Here is a 17,576-nt window from a genome sequence, read left to right as displayed (position 1 = left end):
AGGTTATGATGATGGGCTTTGCTTACATGGCACAGAACCTCCTCCCTGATGTCCTATCTCCCATAGCACAATTTCTTCAGACAGCTGGCAGAGAAGTTAACAAGATAAACATTGGAAAAATCTCTGGCAATTCCATCTCGTGCAGAGAAAAACTGCCTGGCCCAGGCACAGCAGCAGCTAATGCAGGGAGGAAAAGGGAAGACTCTGGATGTGTCACTGCACCCTAGGAGATGGCAACACACTAAAACACTATTCAGTGCTGAGAGGGGAGATGTGGAAATGAAAGAGGAAGCAGAAAAGATCATCAGAGCTCCTTAAGAAGCCTTATTCTGAATTAAATTCTTTCAAAAAGTAAGCAGGTTTATTATTGCTTACTTACATCAAATTTATTTTTTTTATTAGAAATTACTACTGAAACAGCCCCTTAATTGACTCCAACTTAAATTGCCTTGCTCTCCAATTATAAGAGAAGTCCAAGAATTATTTCAGCCCAAGCTCTTTTCACTTCAACCTGTTCACATCCAAGACTGGCAAACACTAATGCATTAATTTATCTAGCAAAGAACACCCTTACCCTTTTAAGGAGACTTCAGAAGATGACAGCAAATAATGTAAGTTGAAGGCCTTTACCAGGCAGAAGCCCACAAAAACCATCATGACCTTACCCAAGTAGATCTGTAGCAGCTAAAAGTGACTTTGCTCATCTGAACTGTGAACAGACCTAACTGTGTTATCAATGTGATTTTGCCTCACTAGAAACAGTGTAACCACAGAATTTCCAGTGACCCCATTTCTCCAGGAGAAAAAAATCAAAACCAGAAAGGCAACAAGACCCTATTTAAACACTTTATCATGGTAAGGCAGGCTTGAGCATATTTTTTTTACATGCTTTCTGCTCATCAGGATTTTCAAATTCACCACTGTAAAGCCTTCAGCTGCTGGACCCCTGCATACACCAAAATCCAGTGCACACTCTCTGTCCTCTCTCTTTGACAAGGCTATAGGAACAGGAGACAACCTGAGCCCTTCACATAAACAGCAAGAGAAACTTGTAGCCTTTATCTAGGGCTGCCCTTGGTCCAGGACAGCTCATTCAGCACAAGCTAATCTTGGATAGACCCAGGTCAACCTGACCTGAAAGGATTTTAATTGGGTTAGTACAACCAGCTCTAAATATCCCATTGCCATGATCTGATTCTTCCTATTAAAAACAGTATGAAAAAGCCACCAGCAGCAAACACTGGCATTATGCTGCTTAAGGTTTGTTGGGTTTTTTACAACTGGAATCAAGTTCTGAGAGCTCAGCACAGTATAACAGTTAAAGGAACACAGATAGACCCAAAGGGTCAGACCATGGTTGCAGTTTACATACTCAGGAGGCAGATCCAGGACAAGGCTGTGTGCAAGCCAGAAATTCAGGAATTAGTTATCAGAATTGTATTACAGATGTTCTCCTCATAATTCACCTTACTCAAAGGAGAAAAAAATATTCTTCTCCTTTTACAGGGGACATTAAGTCCATGTTCAGTAAGAATGAAAGAAAGAAAATCCAGGAGCCTTTTTCTCCTTTATGGTGGATTATCACTATTACAGATGAAAAAAAGACAAAAATAGGATCTAATTAAAATAATACACTGTTTTAAAAGCCATCAGCACTGCTTTATATTCCCAAGCTGGCTACTTTCTGTTGTGTTTGGTAGAACTAATCACACTTCTATTCCTTCCATAATACAAAACAGGAGGTGCCATAAAGGAGTTTTACCCACATGAGCATGGAAGGGAAAGTAGGAGAGCTCCCTAACAAAGGAGAGAAGAAGGGGCATCCCAGAAATTCATCAACCTCTCCCACTTCTATGGGCTTTACCCCAGAGAAATTCCCATAGAAATTATGGCCAGGTCACCTGGGATATTCACTGCTAAGTTCTCTGAGTAGAACACTAAGAAGGAAGATCTTTTTCCAGAGACAGTTACTCATGGTTTCCAAAGTGTTTCTATTAGAAATATAAATATTCTCCTGCAAGTGAACACGATTTTTATTTGAAAAAAAAAAAAATAAGTTTTGCCAACTTCCCTAGTAAAGAAAGAATGCATTGTCAACACAAAACATTGTCTAAATGCATGTTATTTTTCTGTGTATCTTCCTCTGAGTGGCTTTTTAACAATTGTTTCCATTTTATCAAGTATTACTATCCAAGTCAGTCTTGAGTTTTATTTGACAGAAAATTCAGCTAAAAGCAGGTATCAATAGCTATCTATAAAAGTCCAACACCCCCATTCTGCAGGAAAGACTAAGACTTTTAAACAAAACCACTCCTAGATAATCGGCTGAAGCTTTTTACAGCCTCAAAATTTACTCATAATTTAACATTGCTTTCCGTCAAAAAAGTAACAAGGTCAAATTGTTTCATCAGTTGTAGTCAAGCAATGCTAAACAGCTCGGAATTTGGCATAATTTTAGTCAATACAAATAAACTGTATTATTCACTTGGAAATTTATTAACTCTGATCAATAGATTTCATACAACAGCTGCACAAAATCAGCCAACGATGCAACCTATACAGAACACTGCAAATATTTGCTCATTGGGAAATTACTGTTGTTTCCTTTCCTCTTTCCAAAAGATAACAATATTGCAAAACATGATTTAGCCAAGTATTCCAATGCTAAAGGTGCACCAGTTGTGTGTACACAGCAGATTACTGGACACTCCAAAATTGAAGGGAATCAGTTCAATATGTTTTCTACTAATTAAATTCAGCACGAGCAAGGTTAAGCAAATGACAAGCAGCTGCTTTTCTTTTTTGCCATAGTCATGAAAAATCCCCTTAGAGTTCTGAGTGACTCTAACTGGCAGACATGGTGCAGCACCTTTTCTCCCTGCATTTTCATGATTAACAGAGACTGTGAACAGCCTCCAGAGCAACGAACTCTTTCCACCTCCAGACTGTCAAGTTTTATGCAGAAAAAAATTTTAAAGGTCAAAAATAAAAACAAACAAATATTCTTTTGAAGTACCCCAGTGATGTAAATCCTAAACCACAGCCCCTCTCACTGCACACCACTGCTGTCTCCCTAAGTAAGTCAAAGTGGAACTAAAGAAATACTAAGGTGTCACTAAACCAGGCCATGGCTCAATGCAACACTGGTATCACCTTTATGATCCATCACTTCACTTCAAACAGGGCAGAAACACTTTTTTACCATGCACAGAGGTTAACACAAAGCTTTACTTCTTAGGCTTGTCTCCTATTTATCCTCAGCCATTCAGAGGTTTTTTCACACCTGATGAGATTAAACTGAAATAAAGACATTGTGTGTGTCCTTAAGCAAAGTGACAGGTCAGATTTTCCATCCCAGCATTTATGTTGAGCAGGGCAAGGAAGCATTTTCAAAGCACAGAACTTCCAAATTCTTCCAAAGGTGAATATTCCCATGGAGTTGTGGTTGGGAAGATCTGGGAAGAACAGCATGCACGCCTAGTATCAAAATTATTTCCCAAGCACTGTCTGACTGCAAAGAGCTTGCTGTGTAAAGAGACACATCAAGCAAAGTAAATTGCTTAGAAGTGGCTACACCTGGCTACTTCAACAGGGAGCAAAACCAAAATAAATGGAATCTCAGCCTTTTCTTCTCTATTTTTCAACTAATGGTTATTATATATGGACACAGCCCCCTCCAAAGAACCAGTGTTTATTTTGCTTCTAATCATAGAATCTTTTCAGCATTCCCAGCTGACATACAACAGAAATAAGCAAAATGCATGCTTTTCAAGACATTAATTCACTTTGATGAAAAGTATATTTTAAGGAGTAGTAAAAGTGTATTTACTACTCCACCATCCAAGTAAAATATATTTTTCTAGACATGATGTCCTCATCTCCCACAATAATGCTTTGTCATTTCCATCAGAAAAAAACCCAAATGTTTGTGCCTAAAAAGTAGCTTTACATTTTAGATTAAATCACATCATCTTTTCCCCACAGAGCATTCACTACATCTGCTGCAAAAATCAGCTTTTCTTGCAAAAGCTGCCATCCCTGATTACCACTCCTCCTTGTTTATGCTGAGGATAAACAACTGTGCAGGCCCATGTTTAATCCTGCGTTGACTAATTGCATTCTCCACTTCTGTAATGCTGTGTCAGTCTAAAAAACACTTCATAAACAATTAGGACTCACAAAATCTCCATGACAGAGACAAGACTTATATTCATGGAACAGATGATGCAACCCATGCACAGTGAGTTAATTGTCTGCCCGAGGTCACCCCGAGAATCAGTAACAGAATCCAGGAATTCAGCCCTCCCTCCTCAGCACGGGATGAGCCCTGCACATCCCGCCTCAACACCAACACAAGGATTCCAGCAGAGCCTACCAAGATGTGTTGGAGTTTTGTCACTGCCTTAGATCCTCACTTTTAACCAATTTCTTTTGTGGAAAAGGGTTTGAGACAAAAGCTAACAATTCTGGGCTTTTTTACAAAACCAGTACACACATATACCAAAAAAAAAAAAAAAAAAAAGAGAAGAACCTGCTTCTCACCTTTAGTAGAAAGGCTCCCTGTTGGCTCAAAAATGCCTTCACTTCCATGTAGCCACCAGGGAACTGCAAGGAGCCTCACAGCCTACAGCATAAAGTTGTATGTGTGTCACCACTGGTCCAAATGCTGGTTGGGATTCCCCCCTCTCCCTGTTTCCCTTTTCTCATCCACTGCATTGCATTGAAATTAAATTACTGCAGTTTGAAGTTTGGGTTTTGGCACTTTAGACCACAATGTTCCATTTTCACACTGGAGTGAGACTGTTGCTACCTCCCTGAAACTGAGAAAAAAGATGGGTATCTTAAGTGGCCATAGTGAGAAAAATCCAAACTGTGTAGCACATCCTTATCTGTGCTTTTAAGAGCATGTTCCAGAGACTGTTTTCCTAGACAACCTTAATTTATATTTTAGTTCCCCATTCCCTGCTGCACAAGCTGCAGGACTATTTTTAATATTAAAGTAAGTTGACTAATTAGAAAAATCACAGTCTTAAGCAGGGTTCACACTCTCCATAAAGAGGGAAACCTCAAATCCCAATTTCCCTCTTTTCCTACTCTCTCCAAGGCTGCCCTTGCTTCCCCAAAATGGTTTGGGCCACCTGACCCCAGGCAGGGCAAGTGCAGCAAAGCTGTCCTGGCTGCCTGGAGCCCAACACATCCCTCAGGGAGTCATTTTTTCCACACTGTGGGATCACATCCCATAAGCAGCTGGTTAATATACTGGAGATCAGGCCAAGCAGCTGCTGGATATCAAAAGTGTGGGGACAGATCACTGCAGGGAATTCCTGATCCAGGATTAGGGGGGAGACACAGCAGGAGCATCTCTGTCCTGGGGAAGGCTCCCAGGCTGCCTTCCAGAATGCTCTCAGCCACTTCTGGGTCAGTCCCAACTGCATAGTAAATAAAAATTCCTCTCTAATCCACAGCCTGGACCACTGATGGGTTTATTTAATAGCACTCGAGGCAGAAATCTCTCTAAATGTGTTTGACATTTCAGCGGTAAACCTCTGATAAATGTTTTGTGAAGTATCATATTCCAGCAAGTTTTCATCCACTGTACAGGAGCCTTGACCAGCTCTCTAGGCTATAATCCAGGTCCTACATTTATGGACACTCACAGATGATACAGGAAAAGTTGACTAAAATCAGTATTAAAATTGTCTTCTGCTTATCTCCTACTTAAAATGCACATTGCCACATCAGAGAAAAAACAAAACTCACTTGATGTGATATGATTGCTCATGACTAATTCATGTGCCCTGTTACTTATTTCCTTCCTACTGACTGGTTTGATTGGGGGTGCTTTTTGTGGTTTTTGTTTGGGTTTTTTTGTTTGTTTGTTTTTTTAGTTTTATTTTTCCTTCTTAAATTTCTACTTCCCTTGGAGCCAAGTTCCAAAATTGAATATATCTGGGGATTGTTCTCACACAAAAGAAGAGGGGAGAGAAAGCTGTTGATGGCCAGGGGCTCAGTGCTTTTCTTCATAAGGGACTATTATCTCTCAGGGCCCACTCTTGAAATCCAGATCCAAAACTGAAAACACCTCATAGCTGCTCCTGGCAGAGGGAAGATTGTAACTCTACTTGTCCTAAGTACCTTTAGTGCTTATATCCCATTTATTTACTCCTTTACATATTCATATTTATTAAAACACCATTGTTTAAGCCCCTCATAGAGCCCCATCTGGATCTGTCACCAAACCCCAAGTCACCTCCTCAGGTGTTCTGCTCCCCTCTCCTGCCTGGCTCTTTGGCACTCTTATTTTTCCTGAGATATGCTAAAAGCCAAAATTTAGGTGCACACAGCTGCTTCCCCAAACTCCTGGGAGATTATCTCACTGCTGGGCCTGGAGAGACACCCTGGGCTTGCCTCTGGCTCCCCTTCACCAGCAGCAGGGCCCAGGAGCCCCCCAGCAGCCAAAACCTCTTCCCACAGCAGGACCTGCCTCATCCTCACTGCACACCTGGGGCTGTCCCTGTCCCATTCTCATCATCCTCATCCTCACACCTGGGGCTGTCCCTGTCCCATTCTCATCATCCTCACACCTGGGGCTGTCCCTGTCCCATTCCCATCATCCTCATCCTCATCCCTGGGGCTGTCCATGTCCCATTCCCATCATCCTCATCCTCACACCTGGGGCTGTCCCCATCCCATTCCCATCATCCTCATCCTCATCCTCACACCTGGGGCTGTCCCTGTCCCATTCCCATCATCCTCACACCTGGGGCTGTCCCCATCCCATTCCCATCATCCTCATCCTCACACCTGGGGCTGTCCCCATCCCATTCCCATCATCCTCATCCTCACACCTGGGGCTGTCCCTTTCCCATCACCACCCTCATCCTCACTGGCCACACTGGGGCTGTCCCAGCCCCAGCCCATCAGGAATGGGGTCAGAACAATCACATTCCCCCTCCCCTGCCCTGCCCACAGGCCCAGCCCTGCACCCAAGGTAAAGAGGAGGGACACAAAAAAGATATTTAGAGGGTGGTCCTTTCTAAAAACACCCTTTTCTTTCTTTTTAACACCCTTGTCTAGCAGAGCCATTTACATTTTCACACACAGCTACTTACACATAGGGAAGAGCTATATTTCATCTGTCTTACCTATTTTCACTTAGATCTATTTTCTTTTAAATCTATTTAGACACAGACACATTTACATATATACGAATTTACAACTGCATCTCATATCTATTCAGCCTTATCTCAGTTTACACTTCTATGTTTACACTTATGTATCTATTTAGACTGTGTCAGCTTACACTTCTATTTGGATTATATATTAACACTTATTGCACAGAAAATTGATTTAGACCAGATATCTGTTTAGAGCTAAATATTTACACTTCCATCTAATTACACATCAGCCTGTTTAGATTTAGGTATTTATACATCCTTATATATATAACCTCTGTTGAGATTACATACATCATCTACTTTTACCCTGCAATGCAAAACAAATGTAGGTGGTTCCAGCTGGACAGAAATTTTCTATTTTAAATCATCATCCTGCATCTCAGCAGCCTCCAGTCAGTGCTGTTAGTGCCTCTCAGGTTCCTTCTGATCACTCCCTGGCTCCTCAGCTGTCTGCTTTGCAAGCCCAGAGAGATAAACCCAGCTGACTTGTGCATCTTTTCCAGGCCTTTCTCTTACATTCTAACTTTATTTGGTCTTCATTGAATCATTTTCCAAGTTGCAGCAAATGACAGAATTTGTAGTGTCAATTTTAGCACATTCAATGTTAATTTTCAGTGGACAGAAAAAATTAACTGTTTCCTGACACCATTACTGTATTTACACTTCACAGTCGGGTAACTGGGCCAGACTTTCATTCTGCAAAGATTTTAATCTCAAGCTTAGGCCATTGAGAAAAAGCCCACAATTTAACCAGATCAGTCTCATCTTTCCTAAGTTTTGGAAAAGTTGCAGACTGGGATATTCATGTGAATTCACTAAAGAGTTCCCATGTTTCCCAAGTCATTCTGTGCTGGATTAGCACTGCTGTTAAATTTGCAGGACCTGAGGGATGAGGCTTCTCTGGCTGCTCTGTTCCAGACCTTCCCTGACCTGACTCTGATTTAGCTGTGGCAGCAATTTCTCTAATTGAGCAGGTGTCTGTATCTTGTTTTACTTCTGTTTATCTTTGTGTTGCACAAGCACGCCTTTGTATCTGCAGCAGTTATTTTACTAGGATGAGATATTTACAACCAAATAATGACAGAGTTTACAGAAATACAGGCTGGGCAGAATATCAGAGGCCTTGAGAAGTGGAAACAGAGGATGCAGTGTGTGATTACAGCAGGAGATAAGAGATGGGGCACAGGCTTGGCACTGGAGACCCCACAGCTATAAACAATTCACTAATGGTCAGTGAAAATAAAAAGCAGTCCTGAAGCAGGAAAAAAATTGTTGTAAGGGTAATAAAGAACAAAGAAATTCTATTTCACACACGTAAAAGGGAACAAAAGGTGGTAAATTCTGATGAAACCTGGAGCTGCACAGCAATGAGGAAATATGTCAAAGGGTGTTAGGAAACATTTATAAGTGACTCCAAGTGGATCCCAGGAGAAAAAGGAGAAACTGTCACCACAAACATCATATTCCTCCCTGTTAAGGACATGAGATTTCAACAAGTCATTGTGTACTTCCCCTCTTCCTTCTGCAGCAAATTATACCCAGGAACTGAATGAGCATAAATACCAACCTAGCAGGCAGAATTTTAAAAGCAAGTTTTACAGTTTTAATTGATTACTTTAGTTGAAGATTTTTAATTATTAAAAACAAAAAAAAAAAAAAAAAAAAAAAAAAAAACAAAAAAAAAACCACCACCAAAACATTGCATTTGAGTCTCTTCTGTAACAATTAGATCTGGACTAATTAGGTGAAGATTTCAGTTATTCTAGCACTAAATTCTAGTTCTTACTTTTATAATGTGTGCTTACCCTTTTTGACACAGAACACCTTAGTATAATACTTATTAACCTACTTTCTACCATACCTTATCTATTAACTGTGACTTTCCATTCTTGAAAACCCTTATTTCATTTCTCTCTTTTTCCCCCAAGTCAATAGATTCTTCTAATACAGATGCCACAAAAACCCCACAAGGGCCTGCACTTAGTGAGAAGATTCTGCTGATTCCTCAAATATATCAAAAGAGAAACCCAATTACTGACTCTGTCATCAAGAGTAGATTTCTATGACAGGGTGTTGGACTTCCTTCCTTCCTTCTCTTGCCCTGACCCTCACACAGCAGGACTATGTATATTCTGAATCTCAGAGTAAATATTAGCAGAGCTGCAACAGTACTGTGAAAGAGCTTACCAAAAACTTCACAATTTATCAGGTCCATTTATAATCTCACTTTAAAACACTCCCTCTGTGTCATTATTAATCAATATGTTGACTCAAATACAATTTATTTGCTTCTCTAGTTTTCTACATTTTTGATGCTTTAACAGTTTTCGGAAATACTCATTTTGGCAGCAAAACATTTTGCTGGGGTATGCCCTCCTTTTCAACTCATAATTATGATTATTTTCCCCCCACTGCTGTGCTGATAGTGTCTAGAAAAAGCCTGAGGGAGCTGCAAACACCTTCCCTTACTCTGCACTGCCACGGTCTCTGGGAACATCTGGTGCAAAGCCCCTGCTCAAGTCTGATGTGACCAGTGATCCAAACCCTGGTCTTAAATCAGGCACAACAGAGAGTTGAATAAATGTAGAACAAAAATAAATTTTTAAACCTCAAAAGTGGCCAGATTTAAAGTAAGAGTGGGTTTGGCAGAGTTAGCTGTTCTCTTCCTGCACCTCCCCTCACTCCATCCCCACCCCCAGTCCTGTCATCAACTTTGGCCATGAGAGATAAACCACAGAATTCACTGGAAGTTCTCACTCAGGGCAGCCAGGGCTGAACCAGTAAAGACTGAAAACTTTCTGGTAGAGAGGTGTTTTCACAATTCTTACACTTGGGCAAGTACCATCAGTGCAAGTCCTGAACTGACAGACAAATGCAGACGTTGAACAGCTCTGCACTGACCACAAATTCTCACTGCTAAAGCCACCTCCTTAAGAGCATGACATTTGTCAGAAGCCTGGTATCTGGATACTTTCTCATGCTGATTTGGTGCATACCTTTATATTTATGATTTTCAGACTTACTGACAGTTATGCAGACTCTCAAAAGCTTTGGTGTTTGCTTTATTCTGTTAATTTTGGCCACGTGTTTTTTCTCACCTTTCTTTCAGCTTGTCAGCACTGGAATCTCTGAATTCACTTCACTTAAAATGTTTGCTTCTTTATATGTACTGCAGAGTGTAATCCATCTACACTATTAAGGGAAAGCAGCCCCTTTTCCCAATGGGAAATGCAACCAGTCTCTGGGAAAAACCAGATCATTTCCAGACAGGTGAATGCTGGAAAGTCAGCATCCAAACTGGTATTACAGACAGAATAAATCAACATTAACACTACTCCATATTTTAAGTGAGACAGATGACAAAGGTAAGGGGGTCAGAGAAAACTGCAGTGCTCTCCGCTCTCTTGGTAAAAATTTGCTTTTGTGCAGTTTTGCTTTAAACTGTGCATACATCAGCATACAAGAAACTCCAAAAATCAAACAGAAAAGCACTGTGATAATCAAGGAATTTTATTTTTAGCCCAGCAGAGATTTATCACTATGAGAGTCTTGTGACTTTGACAAATCTAACAATAATGAGTTGTGTATACAACCTACAACAGCTGACAGAGAATAATACATTCCATCTGCTGGAGCTGTCCCAGGAGGCTGACCTTCAAGGTCTAAAAACTTTCAAATTTCAATTTTTTTTTCATCCCTAATAAAAAGCACTGTGAAACAGCTATTTGGTTCATTTTGTGAAGGATGCATTGTGGTGAATAGCTGCTATTTAAAGAAAAAACTCAAAATGCATCTAGAAAATACCAGTTACACCAAAATGCTGTTTCCGTTCTCTGGAAGGATCAATCTCTGTGACCTGCCACTCACTCTTGCTCTTCTAATTAACTACAATCTTCATACTTGAGTGCCTTCTTTAAACCTTACAGGAACATTAAAGATGTCAGAGGGCTTGCACATACCTTGTCATCCTGATAACAGACCCTGCTGCAGAGGAGTAGGTACAAGGATAGGCAAAAGTGCAAGTAAAGAATAATTTCAGGAATATAGACAATACTTATGGATATAATCTCAGGTAAGGATGAAATGACTGAGGGTTTTAAATCACTACATGAAAATATTAAATCATACACCCTGGTATGAAATAGTTCCTTAGTTGAAGCAAAGACACCCATGAAAAAATACTGAACTGGAGGGCCACAAAGATGCTCCCAGGGCTGGAGCACCTCTCCTGTACAGAGAGGCTGGGAGAGATGGGCTTGTTCAGCCTGGAGAAGAGAAGGCTCTGGGGAGATCTCATTACAGCCTTCCAGCACCTAAAGGGACTTCGCAAAAACACTGCAGAGGGACTTTTTATGTGGGCAAACATTGATAGGACAAGGGGAATGGTTTGAAACTAAAAGAGGACGCATCTAGATTAAATATTAGGAAGAAATTCTTCCCTGTGAGGATGGTGAGGCCCTGGCACAGGTTGCCCAGAGAAGCTGTGGCTGCCCCATTCCTGGAAGTATCCAAGGCCAGGCTGGATGGGGCTCCAAGCAACCTGGGATAGTGGAAGGTGTCCCTGCCCATGGCAGGGGGTGGGACTGGATGATCTTCAAGATTCCTTCCAACCCAAATAATTCCAGGATTCTTTGATCCTTAAGGTCCCTTCCAACCCAACCCATTCTATGCAATGCCATTCTATGACTCGGCATCACAGTTATTCTCTAGAACTTCCTGAATCTCTATTATGTTTATTTTAGTTTTCCCTTATTAATTTCTTTCTAAATAGCTTCATTTCAAGAGGTTTGATTTCCAACAAGGAAACTATTATTGTGGAAGACTTTTGGCCTTTCCCTTTCTGTAAGGATGGACAAATTCTGAGTGCCACAGATCACTTTTCATCAGTCACATCCAGAACCCCATGCACAGTGCAGAGGTCAGGAGTAATTTTTCTTTTAGGTTATCAAGTTTTTGTTTCAAAACTCTATCATTTTTGCTGAATAAAGGTCTTGTTTCTATACTATGCACTATCCAATACATGGGGGTTTTTATTCCACAGACACAGAAACCTCTCAGAAACCTTAATGTTGATCATCTCTGTTTTGCAAGGTTTCCCTTTTCTCCAACCTTCTTCATAGAAATAAAGGAAAGCATTTTTGCCCAGCTTGGGAAGATCTGCCTCCTAAGCAAGGTTTGAGCAAGCCTAGAGTAAGATGGGCGGATGTGGATACATGAACAAGGTGTCACTAGAAAAATTCTATTTCCAGAAGAAAAGGTGTGTTCACATAATGCCATTGCTAAATTAAGGCAAATGTCTCCTTTCTCAAGGATACTTGAACTACATTTCTATCTATTTCAGCCCAGAACAAGGAATTTTATCAGTGGGACTATTACTGTGTTGCCTGTTCTTGACTGGCATTTATTTCAGGCCTTCCTACAGTCCCTCTCTCACACCTGACCAGAGCAGCAAAGAACTGGTTTAGAGCAGCAGCTCTGCTCCTCTAGGTCAGGCCTAGAAAAGTGATCTGATTCAACCTTGCAGTTTGCCATCATCTGCAAAACATCCAGCCCCCACCAGCAATGAATTAAATATTCCACTACAGCAACAATCAAATAGAAGCTGGCATGGCCCCTTTCAAATACCTCTTTCAAATTATGATCCTCTCTGTCTTTTCTGTTTTCAGCTTTTTTGACAGGAAAAAAAATGTCCCCATTTACAGGCTTGAAGCCTAGTACTTCCACTCCCCAGGAATTAATATGCCAGAAGCCTATTAATTCTGGCAAGAAGAACTTCACTGAGAGAAATCAGGTTTAAACTTCCAAGAGGTGTCAAGAATGTTCAGTCAATTGAGACATTGAGTTCTCCAGCTACATTCCTGGAAGCTTTGCAACAGAAGGAATGAATAAGGAAAATCAAATTGAGTGTGATTTAACCCTGCCACTGGCTAAGGCAAAACGTGAAAGAAAATAGATAAAATTTAATTGGTAAGGGAATAATATGTATGACTGTCTCTCAAAATAAGAATAAATTCAACCAGCTATAATGAAAGTACAAGAAGAAAACATTTTCAGAAAAAAAATGGGGAAAATTCTTTCATTTTCCTGTCAGGCAGAAAAAGATACAGGCTTGTCTCATCACTCTCTTTCCTATGACACAGAGTTTTGCTCAGATTAACTATGACCATTGAGAGAACACAGCTTTAGTGAACCAACATACACTGGCAGCGTCCTGAGTACAGCCAGCAGAGTCCCCAACATCTTAGTGGCCTCCAGGACTGTTACCAGCAGCTCAGCACTTTGCTGCTTCCATCCATCACATCACAACACCAAAAATGCACTCAGCAAAATCTGCTGCCACACGGTCAGCAAGAGAAGATGTTCAAACCCAATAAATATGCTGAGAATGAGCACAATAATCTGTTATGAGATGTGGAGTTAAAGCAGAAACTTTGGTTATAAATATCATACTCTTCATGCCCTCTCCCAGAACCCTAAAAGCACTGGAAATGCCTCTGGGTATGGAACAGAACTCAGATTATGAGTTCAAGATGTAGCAGATCCAGAAGAGAGTCCCAGCCTCATCAGACAAAGAAAATCAATGCAAAAGGGAAAAAAAATCAGCTTTCCAGAAAACCTTCTTTTATAATAAATAATACCATTTTATATTTCACACTGTAACATTCATATTTCCATTACAAACTTAGTTTTAAAGAAAGGATTTTACAGACAAAGCAAGTATGTTAACTCAGCAGTGAAATTCAGACAGTTTCCATGTTGAAATATCACTTATATAAACACACAATATTTTAAATAAAGCAAGAGAAAAAAACCCACTTATCAAAACCTCTTAGTTGATGTGGGCATAAAAATAGCTGATTTTTCTTATTGCAATTTGTTTGCACAATGTTTAAGAGGGTGCTGTAAAAAAAAAGTAGAAATATTTTTCCTGGTTTAGCTTTCCTTCTTTCAGAGGTAAAAGGAAGTAAAGTTAAAAGGTGGGGTAGACCTGAGCTTTCCATCCACCTCTGAAATAACTCAAAAAAGAAGAATGAACAATATATCCAACATCTTAATTGATGGTGAACAAAGAAAGCTCTCTTGATATTCACACCATATATGAATCAAAGACTTCCTTTCATTCATGTCCCCCTATTTTTGTTAGGCAACCATCCTTGGCTGGAGGCATCTTGATTTACTGATTAGCTTCTAATTGTTTTTTCATAGAACTTTTCCCTTCATCACATCAACTCTTTGTAAGTTTGTCTCTTGCAGAATGATAAACTGAGCATAAGTAAGTTACCTTTGGGTTCATCAATGTAGAAGGACACATCTTTTTTGTCCTCTTGTTCATCAATGTGATCATAAGTGATCTGGGGAACAGACAAGGAATTTTCTCCTGGGTTTATTACAGGTGCAGAGCCATTTCCACAGCCCAGCTTCCCTTTTCTTCTGTATCTTCTGGCCTGTGAGAGCAGCAATGGAATGATCTCAGAAGATGCTATCAAACACAGACAAGTGTGAGCTTCACTGTACAATGAATTCACTTGAGGTCATATGTTTTTTATTTAAAGAATGAAACTGAAATTCAGTGAAAGGGCTACAACCTTTGTTTATGGTTTTAAAGTGTCTGATTCTGAATTGTGAACTAAACCCTGGCAAGAATTTGATTTTTAGAAGGCAACTAGAACATTCTGAAGAATCAGGCCGTTAGTAAAATTTCTCAAACTGGGACCAAAACTCAAGGCATACAAAATTCTAATGATTTCAGCATATATCACCTTGTCTGGAATATATTTCTAAAGCTTAAATTCAACATAACCATAGACTTTGAAGTATGAACTAGGCCTGTGCAGCATATTCAACTAAAAAAAACTTCACCTTTTGCCAAAAAAGGCTAAATTAAGCACATCAGGAGAAGAGAAATCCTTCCTCCTGCCTCCAAACAGTTTTCCTGATTTTAGAAGCCTAAAGACAGCCTAATAAACACACTATAATTGGTACTTTAAAATGAAAAATGAAGGTTTGGTTCAACAGAAAGAGCTGCAGGGTAAAGATATTCACATATGGGACAAGGCTACTTGATCTAAAGTCAAGCCAAATTCTTATTTTGTTATGGTCTACATTCAGATTTTCAGAATTCCTTCTTCTGCTCAGCTCTGCAGCAGTTAAACAAATGCATGTTGAAAATTAAATGGGGGGAAAATGGTAGAAATAGGTATTTGTTGTGGACAGTGGATGCACTGACATGCATCAAAATACTTCTAAAAGCAAAGACCACAGGCTCTTATAGCAGGAAAGGAGAATAGGGGTCCTCTGGAGAAAAAAATGCTACAGCATACACAAAATGATCAGTATGTATCTGAGACCTTAAAATAGGAAGTCACAGACCAGGAAAGAACAGGATCCTTTGGTAAGAGGTGAAAGAATCATTACTATGCTCTTAAATGAGGGCTCACAGGGCACAGGGAGGTTCAGACAAATAATATATTAGAGAAAACACTAGAGAAAACAGAGGGGAAAATATATTTTTCCCATCTTTCCAATCATGGATTGCTTGCTGTTCAGCAACACACACAGGAGTCTTACTCCTGCTTTACCCCTTTCTTCCTGTTTTTCCTGGCCCCAGCTGTGACAAAGCAAGGTCACACTAACACCAAAACGCAGACACACACACAGATCAGGCTGCTTCAGCTTCCTCCATGTGCCAGGGGGAATTTTACAGCCCTTCTTCCCTGGGAAGCAGGCTCCAGTGGGGTGCCACTGCCTAAAGGCAGGTCTTGACCATCCTTTGGGAAACGCTGGGTCCCTGAGCTGGACCTGCTGCAGACTCTGCCCTTCTGGCAAGCTTGGCAATGACACCACAGAACTGGGTGTGGGCAATTCCACCTTCACAGACAAACACGCTTTCCTGCACTCACAGCCTGGGAATTTGCCCTAATTTCTGAAGAAATAAAAGCAGCATGGAGTACTTCAGAGAAGACTAGCTGCTGTATGCCACGTGTTAAGCCTGAACATAAATTTTTAAACTGGCTTGCTCCTTCTTCTGGTATGAACTACCTTGAAAAATGAATGCAGAATGGGAAAGTGGCACCGTCGTCTTGTGCTTTGAGAAAGTAGGAGACTCCAAAGGGCATAAAACAATGGAGAGTTGGTACCTGTCTGACCAACAAGGCAAATTCAGTTAGAAGATATTCTTTCCTCAAGAATATTTTAAGGAAAACAAAACTAAATGGGCTGTGGCAGGAGGAAAATAAACGTATTTCAGGCGTCCAAACTGCTCAGGCCCTTCACGAGGCTTTTGGCAAGTTAATCATAATTTAAAATGAAAAGCAAGCACAGAGCCAACCCTGCCAGTGCTTTCACCTGTTTTCTCAGACCGGGACTAGATGGCGCTGGAGACTTTTTGGGATTTTGCACGGGAGCTGTCACATAGATCTTCCAGGTGGCTGTGGAGGAGCAGGATTTCTCTGCTGCGTAGCAGCGCCACAGGGTCTGTAAAGAAACCCAAAGAACCTCAGTTCAGGAGCAGTCACTGCATTCCTGCACGGCAAATTTTGCAGCAAATCCAACTGAGAACAAAGCTCCCAGGTAAACACCACTCCTGATAAAGTACAACCATGGTGGATGCAATTTGCACGAGGACACGCACACGCATCACACAAAGATATTCAGTGTGCTCCCCTCATGAGCTGGGATCAAACTCTACCCACAGCAAAAAAAAAAACAAAAAAAAACCAAATAAACCAAATTCAACCCCCATAAAAGTGAATCTCCCACTGAATGTTTTGTTTTCTTTTTTCTGCACTGTGCCACAATGAATGTTTGTGCACGGTGCTATTTAATTCTTTATATTAACATATGGAATGTTATGCGGGGAGATTTTTCTAAAAACAGGTGTGTTTTTTCATGTATTTGTACATTCATCACCTCAGGATTTGGCAGATGCACAAGACCTAAAAGAACATAAACAGGAAGTTATGAATTAAATATTATAATGAAGATTTTTATTATGTTTTTAGTATTTCACAAGATATACTCACTACATCCAGCTAGTATCATTATGCCTGTGAATATCAGGTATAGTGCAGCTTCCAGAAAGGGAGAGGCAATTATCTCATTTTCTCTACTTACTGACGTGGATCAAAGTGACAAAGTGGCTAAACACAAGTTATAGATCTATATTAAATTTAGGAATGGTGATTCTCAGTACTTGAACTTCCAGGCCATACTCCCTCTCCAATAAACTCTGAGGTATTTTAGTATTTTACTGTTGTGGCCTTACCTGAATTAGGGAAGCTGCAGCTGGGATTTGTCTATTGAAATGCTTCTGACGTTGCTTCTGCTGTACTTTCAGGGCAAAACCAGACCCCAGAATACCCTAACAAAATAACAAAATTACGATTCAGACATGTATAT

At 40.4% G+C, this 17,576-nt stretch overlaps 1 protein-coding gene across 1 annotated transcript in view; it reads right to left on the bottom strand.

Annotated features, from left to right (window-relative positions):
• LOC128807944 (potassium voltage-gated channel subfamily KQT member 1-like) overlaps positions 1-17,576 on the bottom strand; it is a 410,223-nt gene that overhangs the window by 350,738 nt on the left and 41,909 nt on the right. The window contains exons 8-10 of the mRNA XM_053978678.1: positions 17,443-17,538; positions 16,524-16,652; positions 14,461-14,623 (exon numbers count right to left, since the gene is read on the bottom strand). Coding sequence (XP_053834653.1) covers positions 14,461-14,623; positions 16,524-16,652; positions 17,443-17,538 — 388 coding nt within the window. The remainder of the gene's footprint in view (positions 1-14,460; positions 14,624-16,523; positions 16,653-17,442; positions 17,539-17,576) is intronic.

This window comes from Vidua macroura, chromosome 5 (genome assembly GCF_024509145.1).
Source record: "Vidua macroura isolate BioBank_ID:100142 chromosome 5, ASM2450914v1, whole genome shotgun sequence".
Classification (NCBI taxonomy): domain Eukaryota; kingdom Metazoa; phylum Chordata; class Aves; order Passeriformes; family Viduidae; genus Vidua; species Vidua macroura.
The sequence above is the reverse complement of the archived record's forward strand: the minus strand, read 5'-3'. Positions and strand labels throughout refer to the sequence as shown.